This window comes from Podarcis cretensis (assembly GCF_951804945.1).
Source record: "Podarcis cretensis genome assembly, chromosome: 1".
Lineage (NCBI taxonomy): Eukaryota > Metazoa > Chordata > Lepidosauria > Squamata > Lacertidae > Podarcis > Podarcis cretensis.
The window spans coordinates 124,277,114-124,296,980 of NC_137170.1; the positions used below are offsets into that span (position 1 = coordinate 124,277,114).

The window sequence follows — 19,867 nt, forward strand, 5'->3', positions numbered from 1 at the left end:
AATTCTTTAATGTAATTGTTAACTGTAAACTGTTTAATTATTATTTGCTGATATTTAATTTTACTGCTTACTTTTATATTCTAAAGGATTATTGAATGCTGCTTTATTTGATATAAGTTGATTATTTTAAAGTTATGCTTTTATTGCTTTTTTGTGCTTAGGTGTTTCTTCCGCCTTGTGTATACAGTCATACCTTGGAAATTGTACGGAATCTGTTCCGGAAATCCGTTCGACTTTAAAAACATTCGAAAACCAAAGCGTGGCTTCTGATTGGCTGCAGGAAGCTCCTGCAGCCAATCGGAAGCCGCAGAAGCTCCGTCAGATGTTTGGCTTCCAAAGGAACGTTTGAAAACCGAAACACTCAATTCTGGGTTTTGTATGTTCTGGAGCTGATTTGTTCGGGAGCCAATGTGTTTGAGATCCAGTAGTGGTAATACAGAAAGGCGGTATACAAACTAAAAGTGAAAAGTGAAATGAAATGACATGTCAGTGCCACAGAAGGATCAAGGGAACTTTCAAAGATGATTCATTATCAAAAATGTACATGATTCATTATAAAAAATGTGCATTATCAAAAATGATTCATTATCAAAAATATACAGATGAAAATGGAGCCAATTCCTCTCACCTCTGGGCTTTTCACCTTCTAGAGCAGAGATGTTAAAACAGTGACCCTCCATATCTTGTTGGACTACTGCTCCCAGAGTCTCATTCTATTGGCCGCACTACCCGGGGCTGATGGGAGTTGCAGTCCAGCAACACTGAGATGGCCACAGCTTCGTCGCTCCTTCTTTTCGAGCAACTGAGTCCCTAACACAACAACAACTGGCCTTTAGATTGAGATGGTGCTGGTTTTCGTAATCCTTTCTTCCTTTTTTCAGGACAAGCATGTTCTGACGGTAGTGATGATAGACAAGATGCTGGAAAAACTGAAGAAATGCAACGAGTTCCTAGAACTGATTCTGAAGGGGCTGAATGAGTATTTAGAAAAGAAACGCCTCTTCTTTCCCAGATTCTTCTTCTTATCCAATGATGAATTGCTGGAGATTCTATCAGAGACCAAAGATCCGACACGGTATATAGTATTGGTTGATACGCAGCCGTAATTCACCTTAACGAAGTTTTCACATGCTATGAGGCAACAATGAACACATAGACACATAGTCACCTGTTCCTTATATATTGAAAACGTTGCCATCCCTCCCGTTGTAGCCCTGACGTTATTTTTCACTACTGTATTTTCTGGCATATAAGACTACTTTTTAACTCAGGAAAATCTTCTCAAAAGTCGGGGGTCGTCTTATACGCTGGCTACAGCAGCAGCTCCTGCAGTAACCCCCAACCAAAGGTCAAAATGACAGCAAATTAAATCAGAGGACACCAAGCTCTCTAGATGAAGCAGAAATACGCTTGAAACTGCTCCCGGTAGTAGACCACTAGCAAATTCCACAAGAGTGGCTCAACAAAAGCAGTAAAAAACCCTCCCCAAAATGCTTCAGCAGGTCCGACAAAAGCAATAACCGAGTGAAATTCAGCGACATCCTAGCGATTGAGGAAGCGAGCCAAAGAGGAAGCCCTCCGGCTCGCTCCTCTCTTTAAACAGACCTGGCCATGCGCCCCCCCCCCCCGCAAGCCACTGGGAAGTGGAGTGGATTTCTGAGCTGGACTGGAGACTGTTTTTTTAAAATTTTATTTGGTGTGCGTTGGAAGAGGGGTAGTCTTATACGGCGAGTATATCCCAAACTGGAAAAGTTGGGGGTCGTCTTATACACCTAGTCGTCTTATACGCCGGAAAATACAGCACTTTGTCTCCTGTGTCCCCTTCACAACAGGGGTAGGAAACCTTTTTCCAACCGAGGGCCACATTCCCTCCTGGGGCAAGCTTCTGGGGTCCACATGCCACTGATGAGTCAGGCAAAAGTGGAAAGAGCAACAAATGTCAATTTCAGCTTTGTACAATGGGCTACTTTCTCCATAAACTCTCACATCCTTCTCTATCATCCATCCAGGCAAACAAGAAACATGATCCCTTGCGGGTAGGCAAACTGAGGCAGGGTGCGCGGGGTTGACTAGCGGAGCAAGTCCATGGGATTTCTGTAGATTTCTACACTTTGGATCACGATCTGGATTCGGATCCAGAGTGGGCTGGAATGGGTCCAATCCCAGTTTACAAATGGGATTGTGTGTGTGATCATACACCGACTTAGGCACAAATATAGATGGTGCTGACCTTTAAAGCCCTAAACGGCCTCGGTCCAGTATATCTGAAGGAGTGTCTTCACCCCCATTGTTTTACCCGGACACTAAGGTCCAGCACCGAGGGCCTTCTGGCGGTTCCCTCCCTGCGAGAAGCCAAGTTAAAGGGAACCAGGCAGAGGGCCTTCTCGGTAGTGGCGCCCGCGCTGTGGAACGCCCTCCCACCAGATGTCAAAGAGAACAACAACTACCAGACTTTTAGAAGACATCTGAAGGCAGCCCCGTTTAGGGAAGCTTTTAATGTTTGATGTATTACAGTATTTTAATATTTTTTTGGAAGCCACCCAGAGTGGCTGGGGAAGCCCAGCCAGATGGGCGGGGTATAAATAATAAATTATTATTATTATTAAATATAGATGCTCTGCACCCTAGATTTTGCAGTTGAGATTCCATGGATTTAGAACTTGGACTCTGTGTGTGGAGGTTCTATTGTAAATGTGAAGTCAAACATGCAACCATGGGGGGGTATGCTACAGGATGGATGGGGAGCATCTTAGGCCCCCCCAAGGGGGGGACAGAAGCGTCTCTCCAGATCTTTGTTTGTTTGTTTGTTTGCATTGAATTTATATACCGCCTTGTATCTGGGGGTCTCAGGGCGGTTCACAGAATAAAATCAAGACATAAAACCACAAAATACATAATACAGTGGTACCACCGGTTAAGAACTTAATTCATTCTGGAGATCCGTTCTTAACCTGAAACTGTTCTTAACCTGAAGCACCACTTTAGCTAATGGGACCTCCTGCTGCTGCTGCGCCGCCAGAGCACAATTTCTATTCTCATCCTGAAGCAAAGTTCTTAACCCGAGGTACTATTTCTGGTTTAGCGGAGTCTGCAACCTGAAGTGTATGTAACCTGAAGTGTATCTAACCCGAGGTACCACTGTAAAAATAAAAACAACAACCCAATAGCCTGTCCCCCCCAACCCCCCCCCCCCCACATTTTAAAAGGGCATAGGATGCAAATCAAATCAACCAAAGGCCTGGTTAAAAAGGAACATTTTTGTCTCGCGCTTAAAGGTGTATAATGAAGGCGCCAAGCGAACGTCCCTGGGGAGAGCCATCCACAGATGGGGAGGCACTGCAGAGAAGGCCCGTTCTCATGTTGCCACCCTCCAAACCTCTTGAGGAGGAGGCATTTGAAGAGGGGCCTCAGAGGATGATCTCAGGGTCCAGATGGGTTCATAGGGGAAGAGGCGGTCCTTGAGGTATTGCGGTCCTGAGCCGTTTAAGGCTTTATAGGTCAAAACCAGCACTTTGAATTGGGCCTGGAAACTAACTGGTAGCCAGTGCAGTCGGACCAGGATTGGGGTAATATGCTCAAACCGTCTTGCTGCAGTGAGCAACCTGGCCACTGAATTCTTCACTAGCTGAAGTTTCTGAATCTTCAGAGGCAACTCTATGTAAAACGCATTGCAGTAATCTAACCTTGAGGTTACCAGAACATAGACAACAGTAGTTAGGCTATCCCTGACCAGATAGGGGCGTCCGAAGCTGATGGAAGGCACACTGAGCCACTGCCCATTGGCTTTGCCCATTCTTCAGCTCACATGTCTCACCAGCTCTTTTCTGCACTATCCTTGAATGCTGCTATGTGTCCTCTAATTCTGATAATACGTGGTTAGAGGTGTGTATACAGTGGTACCTTGGGTTAAGAACTTAATTCGTTCTGGAGGTCTGTTCTTAACCTGAAACTGTTCTTAACCTGAGGTACCACTTTAGCTAATGGGACCTCCTGCTGCCACCGTGCAATTTCTGTTCTCATCCTGAAGTAAAGTTCTTAACCCGAGGTACTATTTCTGGATTAACGGAGTCTGTAACCTGAAGCGTCTGTAACCCGAGGTACCATTGTATAGATGGCATTGTTTTGTGGCTGGAATGTAGCTCCTCTCTCTTTTTCTGCTGGCCATGGCCACCTCTTGCACATGGCTTATTGGAAGGTTTCAGCACAAAAGGAATGTGCTGGAAAAGTTTCTCTGTCCCTACTTATAGGAAGTGGGCAGCGCTAACAGAAGACTCTTGATCCTTGTACAGGTTGAAAGTCTGTACAAGATTGATGGTGTGACGCAATCAGGCCTTCGGCACGAATAGCTGTCTGACAAATTGGTCAGAAGGATGGTTATTGATCACAGTGGTAAAATAACACTGGGTGGCTATCTTAATGCTTGCTGGAAACTGTTCCAGATGTACTTACAGAACACTTAAGCACAACACCTCTACACACACACACACACACACACTCACAAATGTGAAATAAAAAATGCACAAAATAATTTTATGTGTTAGGCAGCAAGGTAGATTTTTTGAAGTTACCTACTATTCCTGGTACATTCTAGCTATTTGCTGGAAATTTTCTAGGACTGTTCCAGTAGATGTTTATTTCCATGTTCAACATGTTTCAGAGAGAATTTACAGCAAATGGTACAGTATTTAATATGCAGAGTGTATTGTTTGTGAGACTGATAAATGGGGATGAAAAATGCTCTCTGTGGATAGAAGAAACTGCTCTGACTCATTGAGATAGTGTGAGGCTATTAATCTAAATATATAACACACAAACAACTTGTTCTTTGAAGGCGTCATAACTTGTTGCTTAACGCACCGTTTGTTTCTTAATTCCCCTCTTTCTTATTTCTGCAGGGTGAAGCCTCACTTGAAAAAGTGCTTTGAAGGAATTGCTAGTGTGGAGTTTACCGAAGTCTTGGATATCACGCACATGAAGAGCAGTGAAGGAGAAGTCATAGCCCTCATTAACACAATATCAACAGCTAAAGCTAGAGGTCAAGTGGAAAAATGGCTAGTTGAACTGGAAACAGCGATGGTCAACTCCATTCACAAGGTAACATATATCACATTTGGGTAAACGCCAAACAAATAGATAAAGCTAAACTACAATAAGGGCAGGGATTAACATTCCAGCTTAACCAAGTGAAGGGAGATGTATAAATTTAATAAATCAAAACAATAAAAGCAAAAAAGGAGTGTTAACTCGCGTTAAATACACTAGTCAGATTAAATCAAATAAACAAGAAATATTCGGTGTTATGTTGGAGGGGATGCCAGGAAATAGGGAATTATGTTCACATGTGGTGGGGGTGTAAATATGTACAATTTTGGGGGCAAAGGGTGTTTAAAGAGATAACAGAAATCACAGGGTTAAAGCTGACTGAAAGTCCAGAGGTAGCATTCTTATCAAGTTACGATGGGGTGGAAGGTTCGCAGGCTAGGAAAGACTTGCTCACAAATTTATTGACAGCTGCACGAATTATTATAGCTAGGAAGTGGAAGGGGCAAGCAGAAAACAAAATGGAAGCATGGTATAAGGAGGTGTGGGATATAGCTATTAACGATAAATTAACATGTGCCATCAAGGTAAGACGGGCAGTACGCTGGAGAAATGACTTTGAGAAGATATGGAGGGTGTTTGTAGAATTTGTACTGTTAAAATGGAAAGGGGTCAAACCATCCCAAGAGGTGCTGAAATTTTGTGAGGTTGGATAGTTACAATGGAATGGTCTCGGTGGTGGGGTGTACATTTTTTTTCTTATTTGTTTATGTTTATTACTTTGTAAAAAAAACATTCAACAGACTGAATAACCCCTGATCTTAACCAGGGGTTCATCTCTTTCATCAATAGCAGCTCACTCATTCCCTCTCTGTCTCTCACACAAAAGAGGCCTCTACTCTGTGGCTGAGGAGCATTTTGAAACCTTTCACCAACTCCCCAGTCCCTCCGGGCTCTCGTCCTGAGAGGTGTGAATCTTTGCCCACAAACACCAACAGCAGAAACATCCCTCATTTTTATAGTAGCAACGGAGCAAAAAACAAACAAACACAGAAGGGAAAGAAGGTAAAACTAAACCATGGCTGGTGTTTCTCCTCTTTTCCTGGTACTGACACGCTCCCCACAAGTAGGGCTGTGCGATATCTGGTTTTCAATATCATGATACAGTGATACCTCGGGTTAAGAACTTAATTCATTCTGGAGGTCTGTTCTTAACCTGAAACTTTTCTTAACCTGAAGCACCACTTTAGCTAATGGGGCCTCCTGCTGCTGCCATGCTGCTGGAGCATGATTTTTGTTCTCACCCTGAAGCAAAGTTCTTAACCCGAGGTAATATTTCTGGGTTAGCGGAGTCTGTAACCTGAAGCGTATGTAACCTGAGGTACCACTGTATATCACCAACTGAACACTGTGATATACTGATGCAGTCGCAACTTGGTTTTCAAACAGCCTAGTTCTTGAACATTTTGGCTCCCAAACGATCGAAACCCAGAAGTGAGCGTTCTGGTTTCTGAATGTTCTTTTGGAAGCCGAATGTCCGACGGGGCTTCCGCGGCTTCCGATTGGCTGCAGCAGCTTTGGTTTCCGAACGTTTTGGAAGTCGAATGAACTTCTGGAACGGATTAAGTTCGAGAACCAAGGTACCGCTGTATGTCTTTTGCTTGTCATAGAGTCATAGAATTGTAGGGTTGGAAGGGTAATCTAGTCCAACTACCATTTGCCCAGATGTTTTTCTGGATTCTTAGATCATAAATATTACAGATTGAACCCTTTCTGCTAGCAGAGGGGCTGAGTTCTGCCTGATATTGGGGGAGGGGGCTCGTTGTGTGTGTGAGAGACGCCACTTGTGCGACACACATGTGTGATGCCACGCACGTCGGGAGGAGTCCGTGTACCCTGCCGCCGCCGCAGGGAGACCTGGCAGGGCCCCTCAAGATGGGGGGGGGGGCGTGCTCAGCCCCATCCCCACATACTTTGGGGACTGAGATGTTCGCAGCCCCATAGAATTGGTGCCTATGTCTGCTAATTATCTGGTCCAATAGCAGCAGCTGTTTTAAGTTTTTGAAAATGTGTACATGCATGTGAATTGTGCTGCTGCACTCAGAGAGGGCCTGATCCGCACTGGAGGCTGTTGGTGTGGTGTAGCAGAGGACTCAAGGAGCCCCTATGTTATGCTGGCTCAAGGCCTCCGTGGGCAACCAGGGATCCATAAACAGAGACTTCAGGAGGCCTTTTGGAAGAAATACACAGTGCAAAATTTGCTCTATCCATTAAAGGAGAAGGGGAAGTTGTTCAGTCTGAATCAATGCATCCAGCTAGTATGTGATAATCAGAGCACAAGTGTTGTGGCTCACCCCGACAAATTTACAGCCCAGTAGTATTTCCCATGAATTGGTTAACAGTGAAGGAAAAAACAAAACAAAAACTACAGTGCTAACGAAGTTGTATTGGAGCCGCAGCAATGAAAGACAATTTCTGTGGGGTTTGCTGACAGCATGCCACAGGATGAATACAGCCTGATTAAAAATGGTCAATTGGCAGCTTTCTTTTCTGAATCTGTTTTTGATGAAGCTCACTTCATTTGCTCTCTTGGTCTGTTTTCGGCATCCTTCGTGCCTTCCTTTCCTATTGTAGTTTTTATAAGGCACTTTACTGCAATTCTCGTGGCTCAATGCTTAGACTGAAAAGCGTCGTTGAACGTGCTAATCTTTAAACACGTGATTGCACTCCTTTTGTGTACAATCAAGGCTAGAACAGGCTTCCAAACAATCCTTCCAGTGCACTTAGAGGTGGAAGTTGATTTGTTCCTCTCAGAGTGAAGGGAGAGCAATCTTCTTAAATTCAGGTGCTCAGAACCATGGGCAAGCTGCAAAGGGACGCCATGTTTGCATTTTGTAAGATGTTGATCTGGTTCAGATGCTTGCTTGAGCTGAAGGTAGGAATAATAATAATAATAATAATAATAATAATAATAATAATAATAATTTATTATTTATACCCCGCCCATTTGGCTGAGTTTCCCCAGCCACTCTGGGCGGCTTCCAATCAAGTGTTAAAAACAACACAGCATTAAATATTAAAAACTTCCCTAAACAGGGCTGCCTTCAGATGTATTTTAAAAAGAAGATAGCTGCTTATTTCTTTCACATCTGAAGGGAGGGTGTTCCACAGGGCGGGCGCCACTACCGAGAAGGCCCTCTGTCTGGTTCCCTGTAACCTCACTTCTTGCAATGAGGGAACCACCAGAAGGCCCTTGGTGCTGGATCTCAGTGTCCGGGCTGAACGATGGGGGTGATGCAATTTAGGCATTATGGAGTGCCAAGGTAATAACCCTGTGTGGCAGAGATTAGGCTGCGAGAATTTTAGCACTGTTTTCTTCCCTGTAGTTGTAAATCTGGGCTTTCCTTTCATATCCACTTGGTTTTTCTCTGACACATTTCTTTACCTTCAGGTGATTGGTTTTGCTATAGAAGCCTACCCAAAATCTCTCCGTATAAACTGGGTAAGGGATTGGCCTGGACAAACAGTTCTGTGTGTATCCCAGACTTTCTGGACCTTGGAGGTCCAAACAGCTATTAAAAATGGCCAGCAGGTAAGCATATATTTTTAACCACATCATCTGGGAATATGGGGCTCACCAGCCTGAGAAGGTAGCTTGTCTAGGAGAAGGAAAACTCCACTGCCTTGTGGGAAATAGGGATGCAGGAGAAATTCGCTTTGACTCGTATTTTAATGCAAGCCTACCTAATTTGCACTACCTAGGACAATACAGGAACTGAAAAGCAGCTCTCCACCGAAATCCGAAATCCGCACTTCTCTGAACGTTAGAATGCAGCTCTTCTACCAAATAATGCATACAGAAATGTGTAAATTAGGGGGACACGTTCATAATAATTCAGCAGAGAACATACAAAATGCATTATGTTATGGGAAATTGCTTGCAAAGATGTGTATATCATTAGTCAAAATTGCATCTATAAAATTTATATTAGGAGAAATGTGATTAAAACTCCGGTGATTTTTTGTGCGGACAAAAAAGCCAAACAAAATAATAATAATGTCAAACAAAAATAATAATGTCAAAATGTGGTTTAAAAAAATGGAAAACCAAGAGAAATCCCCAGTGATCAATTTGTCTATTTCAGTACCAAGAAAGCTGGCTCTCTCATTCCCAAACTGTTTTTACAGTAGCATGCAAATATGCAGTACTTCATTTTAAAAACTGCATCACCCTGAGATTGTGTTATAGATACAAAGCTCTGCCATTATCCTCCCCCCCCCCGGAAAATGTTTGAACCTGAGGGATAATAGAATTGTAGAGTTAGAAGGAACCACAAGGATGATCTAATCCAGCTTCCTAAGTTGTTTTGAAGTTGTTTTATACTTCAAGCACAAGGGGCTGAATCTCAGGGCCTTTGAATGGAGTTCTCTTAATGCAAAGGGGGCACTCCTGGCACCTGCAAAACAGAAGAGAATGTCTGATTTTCTCCCTTGCACACACTGCAAATTACTGCTACTACTACTTTATTACTTATACCTCACCCATCTGGCCAGGCCTCCCCACCCACTCTAGGCAGCTCCCAACAGAATATTAAAAACACGATAGAACATCAAACATTAAAAACTTCCCTAAACAGGGCTGCCTGGAAAGTCAGATAGTTGTTTATTTCCTTGACATCTGATGGGAGGGTGTTCCACAGGGTGGGCGCCACCACCGAGAAGGCCCTCTGTCTGGTTCCCTGTAACCTCACTGATTGCAGTGAGGGAACCAACAGAAGGCCCTCGGGTTGGAAGTACTCCTTCAGGTATACCAGACTGAGGCCGTTTAGGGCTTTAAAGGTCAGCAGCAATACTTTGAATTGTGCTTGGAAATGTACTGGGAACCAATGTAGGTCTTTCAGGACCAGTGTTATATAGCCCCGGCGGCCACTCCCAGTCGCCAGTCTAGATGCCGCATCCTGGATTAATTGCAGTTTCTGGGTCACCTTCAAAGGTAGCCCCACGTAGAGCGCATTGTAGTAGTTCAAGTGGGAGATAACTAGAGCATGCACCACTCTGGCGAGACAGTCTATGGGTTTTCCAGACATGAACTTATGAAAACCCAGAAGCCAGTTTTAAAAGAAGCAGTATTGGGGGTGGGGGAGCTCTGTACATTTCTGCTGATGTGATGATGTTTAAGCATGTACCGTTATTTTTCCGTCTATAAGACCCCCCATGTATAAGACGACCCCTATTTTTTTGAGCCCAAAATTAAGAACTAAACATTTTAAACATTCCGTATAAGACGACCCCCAATTTTAAACTTAAAAAAAATGGGGGGGGAACATAGTCTTATACACAGAAAAATACGGTAATTTGTTTGCGTCTGATCCCTTCCCCCTCCCCAAACCTCTCTCAGGCACTTGAAAAGTACCTGGAACAGTGCAATGGGCAGATTGATGGCATTGTCACACTGGTGCGAGGAACGTTATCAAAGCAGAATCGAGTAACTCTCGGAGCACTTGTCGTGCTCGATGTTCATGCTCGGGATGTTCTGGCAAGTCTAGTAAGCAAACATGTCAATGACGAGACTGACTTCGAATGGCTGAGCCAGCTTAGGTACTACTGGGAGGTAAGTGAAGCCCTTAAATCACGTTAGGAGATGATTTCTGTTTGCAGTTTCCCAGTTTGGGCTAACTTGCTGACACAGAGTTAATGCACGAATACGAGAATTTTTTTGCTGGCGATAAAAGATATCTCTCGCCTGTCATCCTATAGACTGAGAGTTAAGAGGTCTAATATGTATACATATATGGTTTGTAATTAAAATTATTTTCCCCAATCACCTTGCACACCTTTTGAATTTGCAATAGGTGCACATATAAAACTTATTCAGTCAAAGGCCACATTGTTTTAGAAGTCCAGATTTTATATTACTGTTTTTGAAAGGGGAAGAAAAAGGAGTAGCGTATATACTTTTGAACTGAGTGGCCTTAATCTTTGTCAGAATCATACTGTACAACCTGCTAGACCGAGCGATTCCCCCAATCTCCCCCCTCGTGAGCTACATTGGAGCCGATGAACTAGAAAGAAACTGTGGTCTGTATGTGATTTCTCCACCGTCCCCCTGCTTATTCCATGCATTTCATGGTTGTTGTTTTCCGCATAGGAGGGGCATCTACAAACAAAGATGATCAATGCCGGTTTGCGGTATGGATACGAATATCTCGGCAATACCCCTAGGCTGGTTATTACCCCATTAACAGATAGATGCTACAGGTAAAAAACAGTTTGGGTAATATTTATTTATTCACTTACGTTTATTAATCTGCTGTTTTTCGGCCCTGGGCAGTTGAGAACAAAAATACCAACATACAGGTGAAACTCAGAAAATTAGAATATCGTGGAAAAGTTTATTTATTTCAGTAATTCAACTTAAAAGGTGAAACTAATATATGAGATGGACTCATGACATGCAAAGCGAGATATCTCAAGCCTTTATTTGTTATAATTGTGATGTTCATGGTGTACAGCTGATGAAAACCCCAAATTAACAATCTCAGAAAATTAGAATATTAAATGAAATCAGCAAAACAAGGACTGCAAATAGAGCAATATTGGACCTCTGAGAAGTAGAAGCATGCACATGTACTCAGTACTTGGTTTGGGCCCCTTTTGCATCAATTACTGCCTCAATGCGGCTGTAGTAGTGTACATGGATAAGTTTCTATACAGTTTTTGGTAGTTCTGTCCCCAAGTCTTTCAGGGTTTTATATGTCAGTGTAGCCTTCTACACCCAAGCTTGAATTGTGAATGGAAGTGTATAGGCAACCAGTCCAGCTTCTTCCGGATTGGTGTTATATGATGCCAAATGGCTGTGCCACTCAACAGTGAGTCCAGGGTGGCCTCACTCAGAATGCCTTAGAAACAGGAAGCTTACCAGAGCACAGATCAACGTGGCAATAATAATAATAATAATAATAATAATAATAATAATAATAATAATAATAATAATTTATTATTTATATCCCGCCCATCTGGCTGGGCCTTCCCAGCCACTCTGGGCGGCTTCCATAAAAACCAAAAATACAGTAAAATCACACGTTAAAAACTTCCCTGAACAGGGCTGCCTTAAGATGTCTTCTGAATGTCAGGTAGTTGTTTATCTCTTTGACATCTGATGGGAGGGCGTTCCACAGGGCAGGCGCCACTACCGAGAAGGCCCTCTGCCTGGTTCTCTTTAGCCTCACTTCTCGCAATGAGGGAACCGCCAGAAGGCCCTCGGCGCTGGACCTCAGCGTCCGGGCAGAACGATGGGGGTGGAGACGCTCCTTCAGGTATACTGGACCGAGGCCGTTTAGGGCTTTAAAGGTCAGCACCAACACTTTGAATTGTGCTCGGAAACATACTGGGAGCCAATGTAGGTCTTTCAAGACCGGTGTTATATGGTCTCGGCGGCCGCTCCCAGTCACCAGTCTAGCTGCCGCATTCTGGATTAGTTGTAGTTTCCGAGTCACCTTCAAAGGTAGCCCCACGTAGAGTGCATTGCAGTAGTCCAAGCGGGAGATAACCAGAGCATGCACCACTCTGGCGAGACAGTCCGCAGGCAGATAGGGTCTCAGCCTACGTACCAGATGGAGCTGGTAAACAGCTGCCCTGGACACAGATTTGACCTGTGCCTCCATGGACAGCTGTGAGTCCAAAATGACTCCCAGGCTGCGCACCTGGTCCTTCAGGGGCACAGATACCCCATTCAGGACCAGGGAATCCTCCACACCTGCCCGCCTCCTGTCCCCCAGAAACAGTACTTCTGTCTTGTCAGGATTCAACCTCAATCTGTTAGCCGCCATCCATCCTCCAACCGCCTCCAGACACTGGCCAACCGCCTCCAGACACTCTCTGCACTGGCCCAGGGTATATTTTGGCAAAATAGACATATATTCTGGCATAAATGTTTAGGACCTGATATAAAAACCAAAAATAATGTGTGGTTTTTCGGACCAAAGCTCACAATTTGAAAAAGGACTTCTACAAAACAAAGAAAAACTTTTATCTAAAATGCACAATCTGTTATTAGATTGGGAAACAAAAGAAGCTTGACAAAGCCTCATGTCAAAAAAGGCTATTAATGTATGCCACTACTGCGGCCTGTGTTTTGTTAGACCCAAAATGGAAAATGAGCGAGGTCCCAATTAAAGAATAACGTCAACTTTAAACTGATGGAATATGTGTAGCTTGCGGACCTAACATATAAAATGAGAAAATTGTCCAGTAGTGCCTTAGTTGGTCTCTAAGGTACTACTGGACAATTTTTTTTATTTATTTTGACTGCATCAGACCAACAAGGCTACCTACCTGAATATAAAATAAGAGAATAAGAAGAACATTTAAAGAAGATAGGAAAATATTTATTGAATATATGGGGGGGGGGGAACTGTGTACACTTGAAAACGTTGGCAACATTAAGATAAATTCAACAGTGTAAACATTTTAAGATTGTTTAATGTCAAATACTAATTCTACAAATTCTAATACAAATTCTAATAGTAAGATAGAAAACCTAATAAAAATTATACACACAAAAAATAAAATAAAAACCAGAAATAATGTGACAGACATTTCCGTAACTTGTGCCTTTTTTAAAAAAAAAATCCTCCTCCTTCTAATTTCAGAACTCTATTTGGTGCCCTCCACCTTCACCTTGGCGGTGCCCCTGAAGGCCCTGCAGGAACTGGCAAAACCGAGACGACAAAGGACTTGGCAAAGGCTGTTGCCAAGCAATGTGTGGTTTTCAATTGCTCAGATGGACTGGATTACCTCGCTCTGGGGAAATTCTTTAAGGTGCAAATGAATATTGGCAAACATTTAGAATTAAGAACCAAAGCATTTTAATGGCAACGACAGACATGCTCTCATAGGAAACATGGGTTCTTTGTACAAACACCGGTATTTGTGTTTGAACAAGTTCTAAAGAATCGGACGAGAATGAATGAAACACCTACTGCTTTCTTCCCAAGGGAGTTCCTCATTATTTTAAAACTGAAAATAGATACGTACTGGACCTGAACCATGAATTTTTAAAATTTATTTTTTGTCCCTCTCTAGGGTTTGCTTTCCTGCGGAGCCTGGGCCTGCTTCGATGAATTCAACAGAATTGACTTGGAAGTACTTTCTGTTGTGGCTCAGCAAATTCTTACTATCCAGAGAGGTACTCTTTTTTTGTTTCGTTATCACTGCCACGTTAAGATAAAACCCATTCCCGCTGCAATTAAAATGATGCCTATTTCTCTCTGTCCGTAGGCATCAACTCTGGCTGTGACTTGCTGGTGTTTGAAGGCACTGAGCTGAAACTTAACCCCACATGTGCCGTCTTCATAACTATGAACCCTGGCTATGCTGGGCGATCAGAACTCCCAGACAACCTCAAGGTACCCAGTAGCAGTAGCACGAGCTCACTAGGTTCCAAGAAAACACCCTTCCAGAATAGACTTGTGGTTTTAATGCATCAGGTACAACATATATCACATAATTTTGGACAGCCCTCTCTTCGACACTCTTCAGCGAGACCCACTGGCAACTCCTTTGACCCTTAAATTATCTACTTGGGAAGAATTGTAATGTGATATCTGCTGAGGAATGGTATTCCTGAAACTACTGAGATGGTCTCAGTATATTTATCTGAGATCTTTAAAGTCAAATTTAAAACTACTTAATTTTACTTAATGGTGGCTATTGTGGCTTTTGGGATGTGGGTGGCGCTGTGGGTTAAACCACAGAGCCTAGGACTTGCTGATCAGAAGGTCGGCGGTTCGAATCCCTGCGATGGGGTGAGCTCCCGTTGCTTGGTCCCTGCTCTTGCCAACCTAGCAGTTCGAAAGCACCTCAGAGTGCAAGTAGATAAATAGGTACCGCTTTGGTGGGAAGGTAAACGGCATTTCCATGTGCTGTTCTGGTTTGCCAGAAGCAGCTTAGTCGTGCTGGCCACATGACCCGGAAGCTGTACGCCGACTCCCTTGGCGAATAAAGCAAGATGAGTGCTGCAACCCCAGAGTCGGTCACGACTGGACCTAACAGTCAGGGGTCCCTTTACCTTTACTATTGTGGCTTTTATGTGTTTAGTATGTCTGGATTGGGATGCGGGTGGCGCTGTGGGTTAAACCACAGAGCCTAGGACTTGCCAATCAGAAGGTCAGCGGTGTGAATCTGAACCCTTTACCTTTACCTTTAATGTCTGGATTACCAATATTTTATGGATGGTATTTAATGATTTTATTGTCTAATTATGTCAATAAAGGCTGAATGAATGAGTAAGCCCCAGCTAACATTGAGGGACAGGCTTCTGTAGGCGCCCCTTTTGCCCTTTTCAAATTGTTTCATGAAAGAACAATAGAATTGTAGACTTGGAAGGGATCATAGAATCATAGAGTTGGAAGAGACCACAAGGGCCATTGAGTCCAACCCCCTGCCAAGCAGGAAACACCATCAGAGCACTCCTGACATATGGTTGTCAAGCCTCTGCTTAAAGACCTCCAAAGAAGGAGACTCCACCACACTCCTTGGCAGCAAATTCCACTGTCGAACAGCTCTTACTGTCAGGAAGTTCTTCCTAATGTTTAGGTGGAATCTTCTTTCTTGTAGTTTGGATCCATTGCTCTGTGTCCGCTTCTCTGGAGCAGCAGAAAACAACCTTTCTCCCTCCTCTATGTGACATCCTTTTATATATTTGAACATGGCTATCACATCACCCCTTAACCTCCTCTTCTCCAGGCTAAACATGCCCAGCTCCCGAGGATCATCTTGTCAAACCCACTGTAATGTAGGAATCTCAACGCGCAGTTCCCCATCCAATTTGAAACCATACCAGACCCTGCTTAGCTTTGCAAATGTGCTAGCAGTTTTATTGCTGCGCCACTAGGAGGTAACTCATTCACAATGTGAAGAATAAAAGTGTTATCACTGAGTGAGCAGAGGGAAGTTAGCTGCAGTGGTGGTGATGAAGCTGTATCCCAGGAAACAGGCGCTGGCCGAAGTTGTACCAGCTAGAGGGAAGGACAGCAGCTGCTATTGTCACTGCCACATCGGGGCATCCTGCAATTTCTATCTCAGAGCTTTGTGTGGTCCCTTTGACCCATCCTTAGGTTCTTCTTCTGGACTTCTATTTTTTTTTTAAAGATATTTATTAAGATTTTACAAATAAAGAAACATAGGTAATATAAAGATAAAACAGGCATACAACAAAAAAAATACATCTAAAAAGAAAAAGAAAAAGAAAAAGAACAATAAAAACATTAAAAAGAAAGAAAAATCCAATTTTTAACTTCATAATTCTATAACCCTCTTTCTTGACTTCCTCACATCTCCCTTTTTTGTGTTCCCCTTTACACAATCGAGTTCAGCAAATCCTTACCCTCTTTCAAACCTCATTTATAATTATATGTTTCAACCTATTATGTCTCCAATTTTTCTTCTCTTTCGCATCAATTTTATATACCTTTGACATAATATTACTCTGGTCTTTCCCCCCTTTTCTTTTTAATCATTTTTGCATACTCCTTTTAACCATGTCACTAATGCCATATTATCTTTATATCCAACATCATTTTAACATTCAAACATTTTACAATGCTTCTGTAAATAGTCTTTAAACTTCTTCCAGTCCTCTTCCACCGACTCTTCTCCCAGGTCTCGGATTCTGCCAGTCATTTCTGCCATCTCCATATAGTCTATCACTTGCATCTGCCATTCTTCCAAGGTGGGCAAGTCTTGTGTCTTCCAATATTTTGCGATGAGTATTCTTGCTGCTGTTGTTGCGTACATAAAGACTGTTCTATCTTTCTTTGGCACCAATTGGCCGACAATGCCCAGGAGAAAGGCCTCTGGTTTCTTAAGGAAGGTATATTTAAATACCTTTTTCAATTCATTATAGATCATTTCCCAGAAAGCCTTAATCTTTGGGCACGTCCACCAAAGGTGAAAGAATGTTTCATCAGTTTCTTTACATTTCCTTCTTCTGGACTTCTAAATGGTTGCTTCCCAACACACAAACCTTCCTCTGTATGCACATGGCCGGAAGAGGCGTATTGTTTCAGAGGACTGTGGCCTATGCTGACTGCAGTGCCAGATTTATGTATAAGCTAAACAAGCTATAGCTTGGGGCCCCACTCTCTTGGGGGCCCCCCAAAAAATTAAAGAAAAAAACTGGATGTACATCTCCAAAATATAAATAAAATGGCTTTAGATACCTATTAGGTCAATAAAGGGGCAGCGGGTGGCGCTGTGGTCTAAACCACTGAGCCTCTTGGGCTTGCCGATCAGAAAGTTGCACAACGGGGTGAGATCCCATTGCTCTGTCCCAGCTCCTGCCAACCTAGCAGTTCGAAAGCACACCAGTGCAAGTAGATAAATAGGTACCGCTCTGGCGGGAAGGTAAACGGCGTTTCTGTGCACTGCTCTGGTTTTGGTGTTCCATTGCGCCAGAAGCGGCTTAGTCATTCTGGCCACATGACCCGGAAAAACTGTCTGTGGACAAACACTGGCTCCCTCAACCTGTAAAATGAGATCAGCGCCGCAACCCCAGAGTCATCTGTGACTGGACTTAACTGTCAGGGGTCCTTTACCTTTTTAGGTCCATAAATTACCATATAGCATATATTTAACACAAAAAAAAACAGTGACAATTTGTTGTTGCCAAAGACAGCAGGACATATAAAGGGCCCCATTAATTTCAGTAGCTTAGGGCCTCATCAAACCTAAATCTGGTCCTGGCTGCCTGTTTGGGGTTTTGTTTTGTTTTTTGAATGAATGGGAAATCAAGGCAAATGACAGAACAAATGACAGAAAATGATTCATATACTCCTGTAAACTCATCATATACCCCCAAAATAATAATCATAGGATATATGCCAGTGTGGTGCCCTCCAGGTATTTGAAAGCTTTCAGGATCCAACCCCCCCCCCCCAGTTTTATTTAGTATCCCTTATTTTGGGGGACTGTTTGGACAGTAACTGTCTTTACCAATCTGGGGAACGGTTTGCATACTGATAATGAAATTTAGCCTTCCATCCCAGTCTGAAGCTGACCACCTGTCGAGGGACTTAACCTGCCTGTCAATCCTTGCTTAATAGGCCCTGTTTCGAACCGTGGCAATGATGGTACCTGATTACGCCATGATTGCTGAAATAGTCCTGTACTCCTGTGGGTTTGTTACCGCTCGGCCTCTGTCGGTGAAAATTGTAGCTACCTATCGCCTGTGTTCGGAGCAGTTGTCTTCCCAGCACCACTATGATTACGGAATGAGAGCCGTGAAGTCGGTGCTCACAGCAGCTGGAAATCTGAAGGTGGGAAACATGTGCCCCTTTTTCACGGTCTTGATTTAGAATCGGGTGTTTCGCTAGAAGCAAAATCTGTGTTCCTTACTTGAGCTGAATGGAGTATAGGGCCTTCTGTGTGTATATGCGGCCACTGTTGCCCTGGAGGCCCACAATTTTTTGTGTGTGGGGGCTCAGCTCCCACAAAGTGGGGCTCTGATGCAACTTCTAGTTTTGTACCAGAAGTCAGGTTGAACGTGACGTCCTTCTTTGGTGCTTCATTCCTGATTTGCATTTACAGTGGTATCTTGGTTCTTGAACTTAATCCGTTCTGGGAGTCTGTTCGACTCCCGAAACCATTTGAAAACCAAGGTGCAGCTTCCGATTGGTTGCAGGAGCTTCCTGCACTCAAGCGGAAGCCGCGTCGGACGTTCAGCTTTAAAAAAAAGTTCACAAACTGGAACACTTCTGGGTTTGTGGTGTTTTGTTCTGATTTGTTCGACAGTTAAACCATTCAAGAACCAAGGTACCACTGTATTTATTTGGGAGGTTTATAAACCACTTATGCAAACAGCTCTCTGAGCAGTGTACAATAATCTAAGCACTGCACAATTAAACCAGAGTTCTCTGTCATATCTTAATCACGGAAGTCTAGTGCAAGATAAGCTAAGGAGCCAGAATAATGACCCAGGAACAGATCCTGGAGGTGACTAAATATTGGACCAAAGTTTATCTAAACCTGGCCAGTGACTACTGATGTACATTTATTAGAACAATATGGGTTCTGCAACAGATTGCTGCTAAGATCTTTGCAGATTCACTTGTTTTCTCAATGAAAGCATGTTAATTTTTGATCCAGTTTGCCCATATCCTACCATGCAAGAAATCAGCAGGAGTTTTAATCCAAAACTCATAGTAACATTTCCCATTAGACTTTTAGATGTGAACTTTGGCAGCATAATAAGATCAGAGTTTTGTGTTATAAAGATGCTCTGGAAGTTTAGATTGTTCACATCTGTCTGGAACGTGTCAGTTCCCCTAAAAACCGCAAATCGGGCACAGGTAGAGGAAACAGTGATAACGTGTAAAACATTGACATATATTTTATTTTATGTTACTGGTAAATTTGAAACGAAAATTTTAACTCTCAAATTAACTGTGTCCTTTTTTGCAGCTGAAGTATCCAGATGAAAATGAAGAAATTTTGCTGCTTAGATCCATTATAGATGTAAATTTGCCTAAGTTTTTATCCCACGATCTACCACTTTTTGACGTAAGGGTCTTTGATTACATTATTCAAGTTCAAGAGATAAGCGATACATACCAAAACCTATACACGGATGAGATTTATGAGCATATTGCAACCTGAAGCTATAGACAAATCTAGAAACATAGGAAAACACCTTATAAGCAAGTCAGATCATTGACCCATCTAGCACACAATTGTCTACAATGACTGACAGCGGTTTTCCAGGTTTTATTATGCTTATTGATTTTTAGGTACAGTGGTGCCTCGCAAGACGAGAAGAATCCGTTCCGCG

At 43.1% G+C, this 19,867-nt stretch overlaps 1 protein-coding gene across 1 annotated transcript in view; it reads left to right on the forward strand.

Moving 5' to 3' along the window:
• The window catches only part of DNAH7 (dynein axonemal heavy chain 7), a 148,087-nt gene that overhangs the window by 47,414 nt on the left and 80,806 nt on the right, over window positions 1-19,867 (forward strand). Inside the window, exons 19-28 of the mRNA XM_079974784.1 lie at window positions 882-1,075; window positions 4,896-5,094; window positions 8,492-8,632; window positions 10,439-10,651; window positions 11,189-11,298; window positions 13,692-13,860; window positions 14,125-14,227; window positions 14,320-14,447; window positions 18,144-18,356; window positions 19,501-19,599. Coding sequence (XP_079830910.1) covers window positions 882-1,075; window positions 4,896-5,094; window positions 8,492-8,632; window positions 10,439-10,651; window positions 11,189-11,298; window positions 13,692-13,860; window positions 14,125-14,227; window positions 14,320-14,447; window positions 18,144-18,356; window positions 19,501-19,599 — 1,569 coding nt within the window. The remainder of the gene's footprint in view (window positions 1-881; window positions 1,076-4,895; window positions 5,095-8,491; window positions 8,633-10,438; window positions 10,652-11,188; window positions 11,299-13,691; window positions 13,861-14,124; window positions 14,228-14,319; window positions 14,448-18,143; window positions 18,357-19,500; window positions 19,600-19,867) is intronic.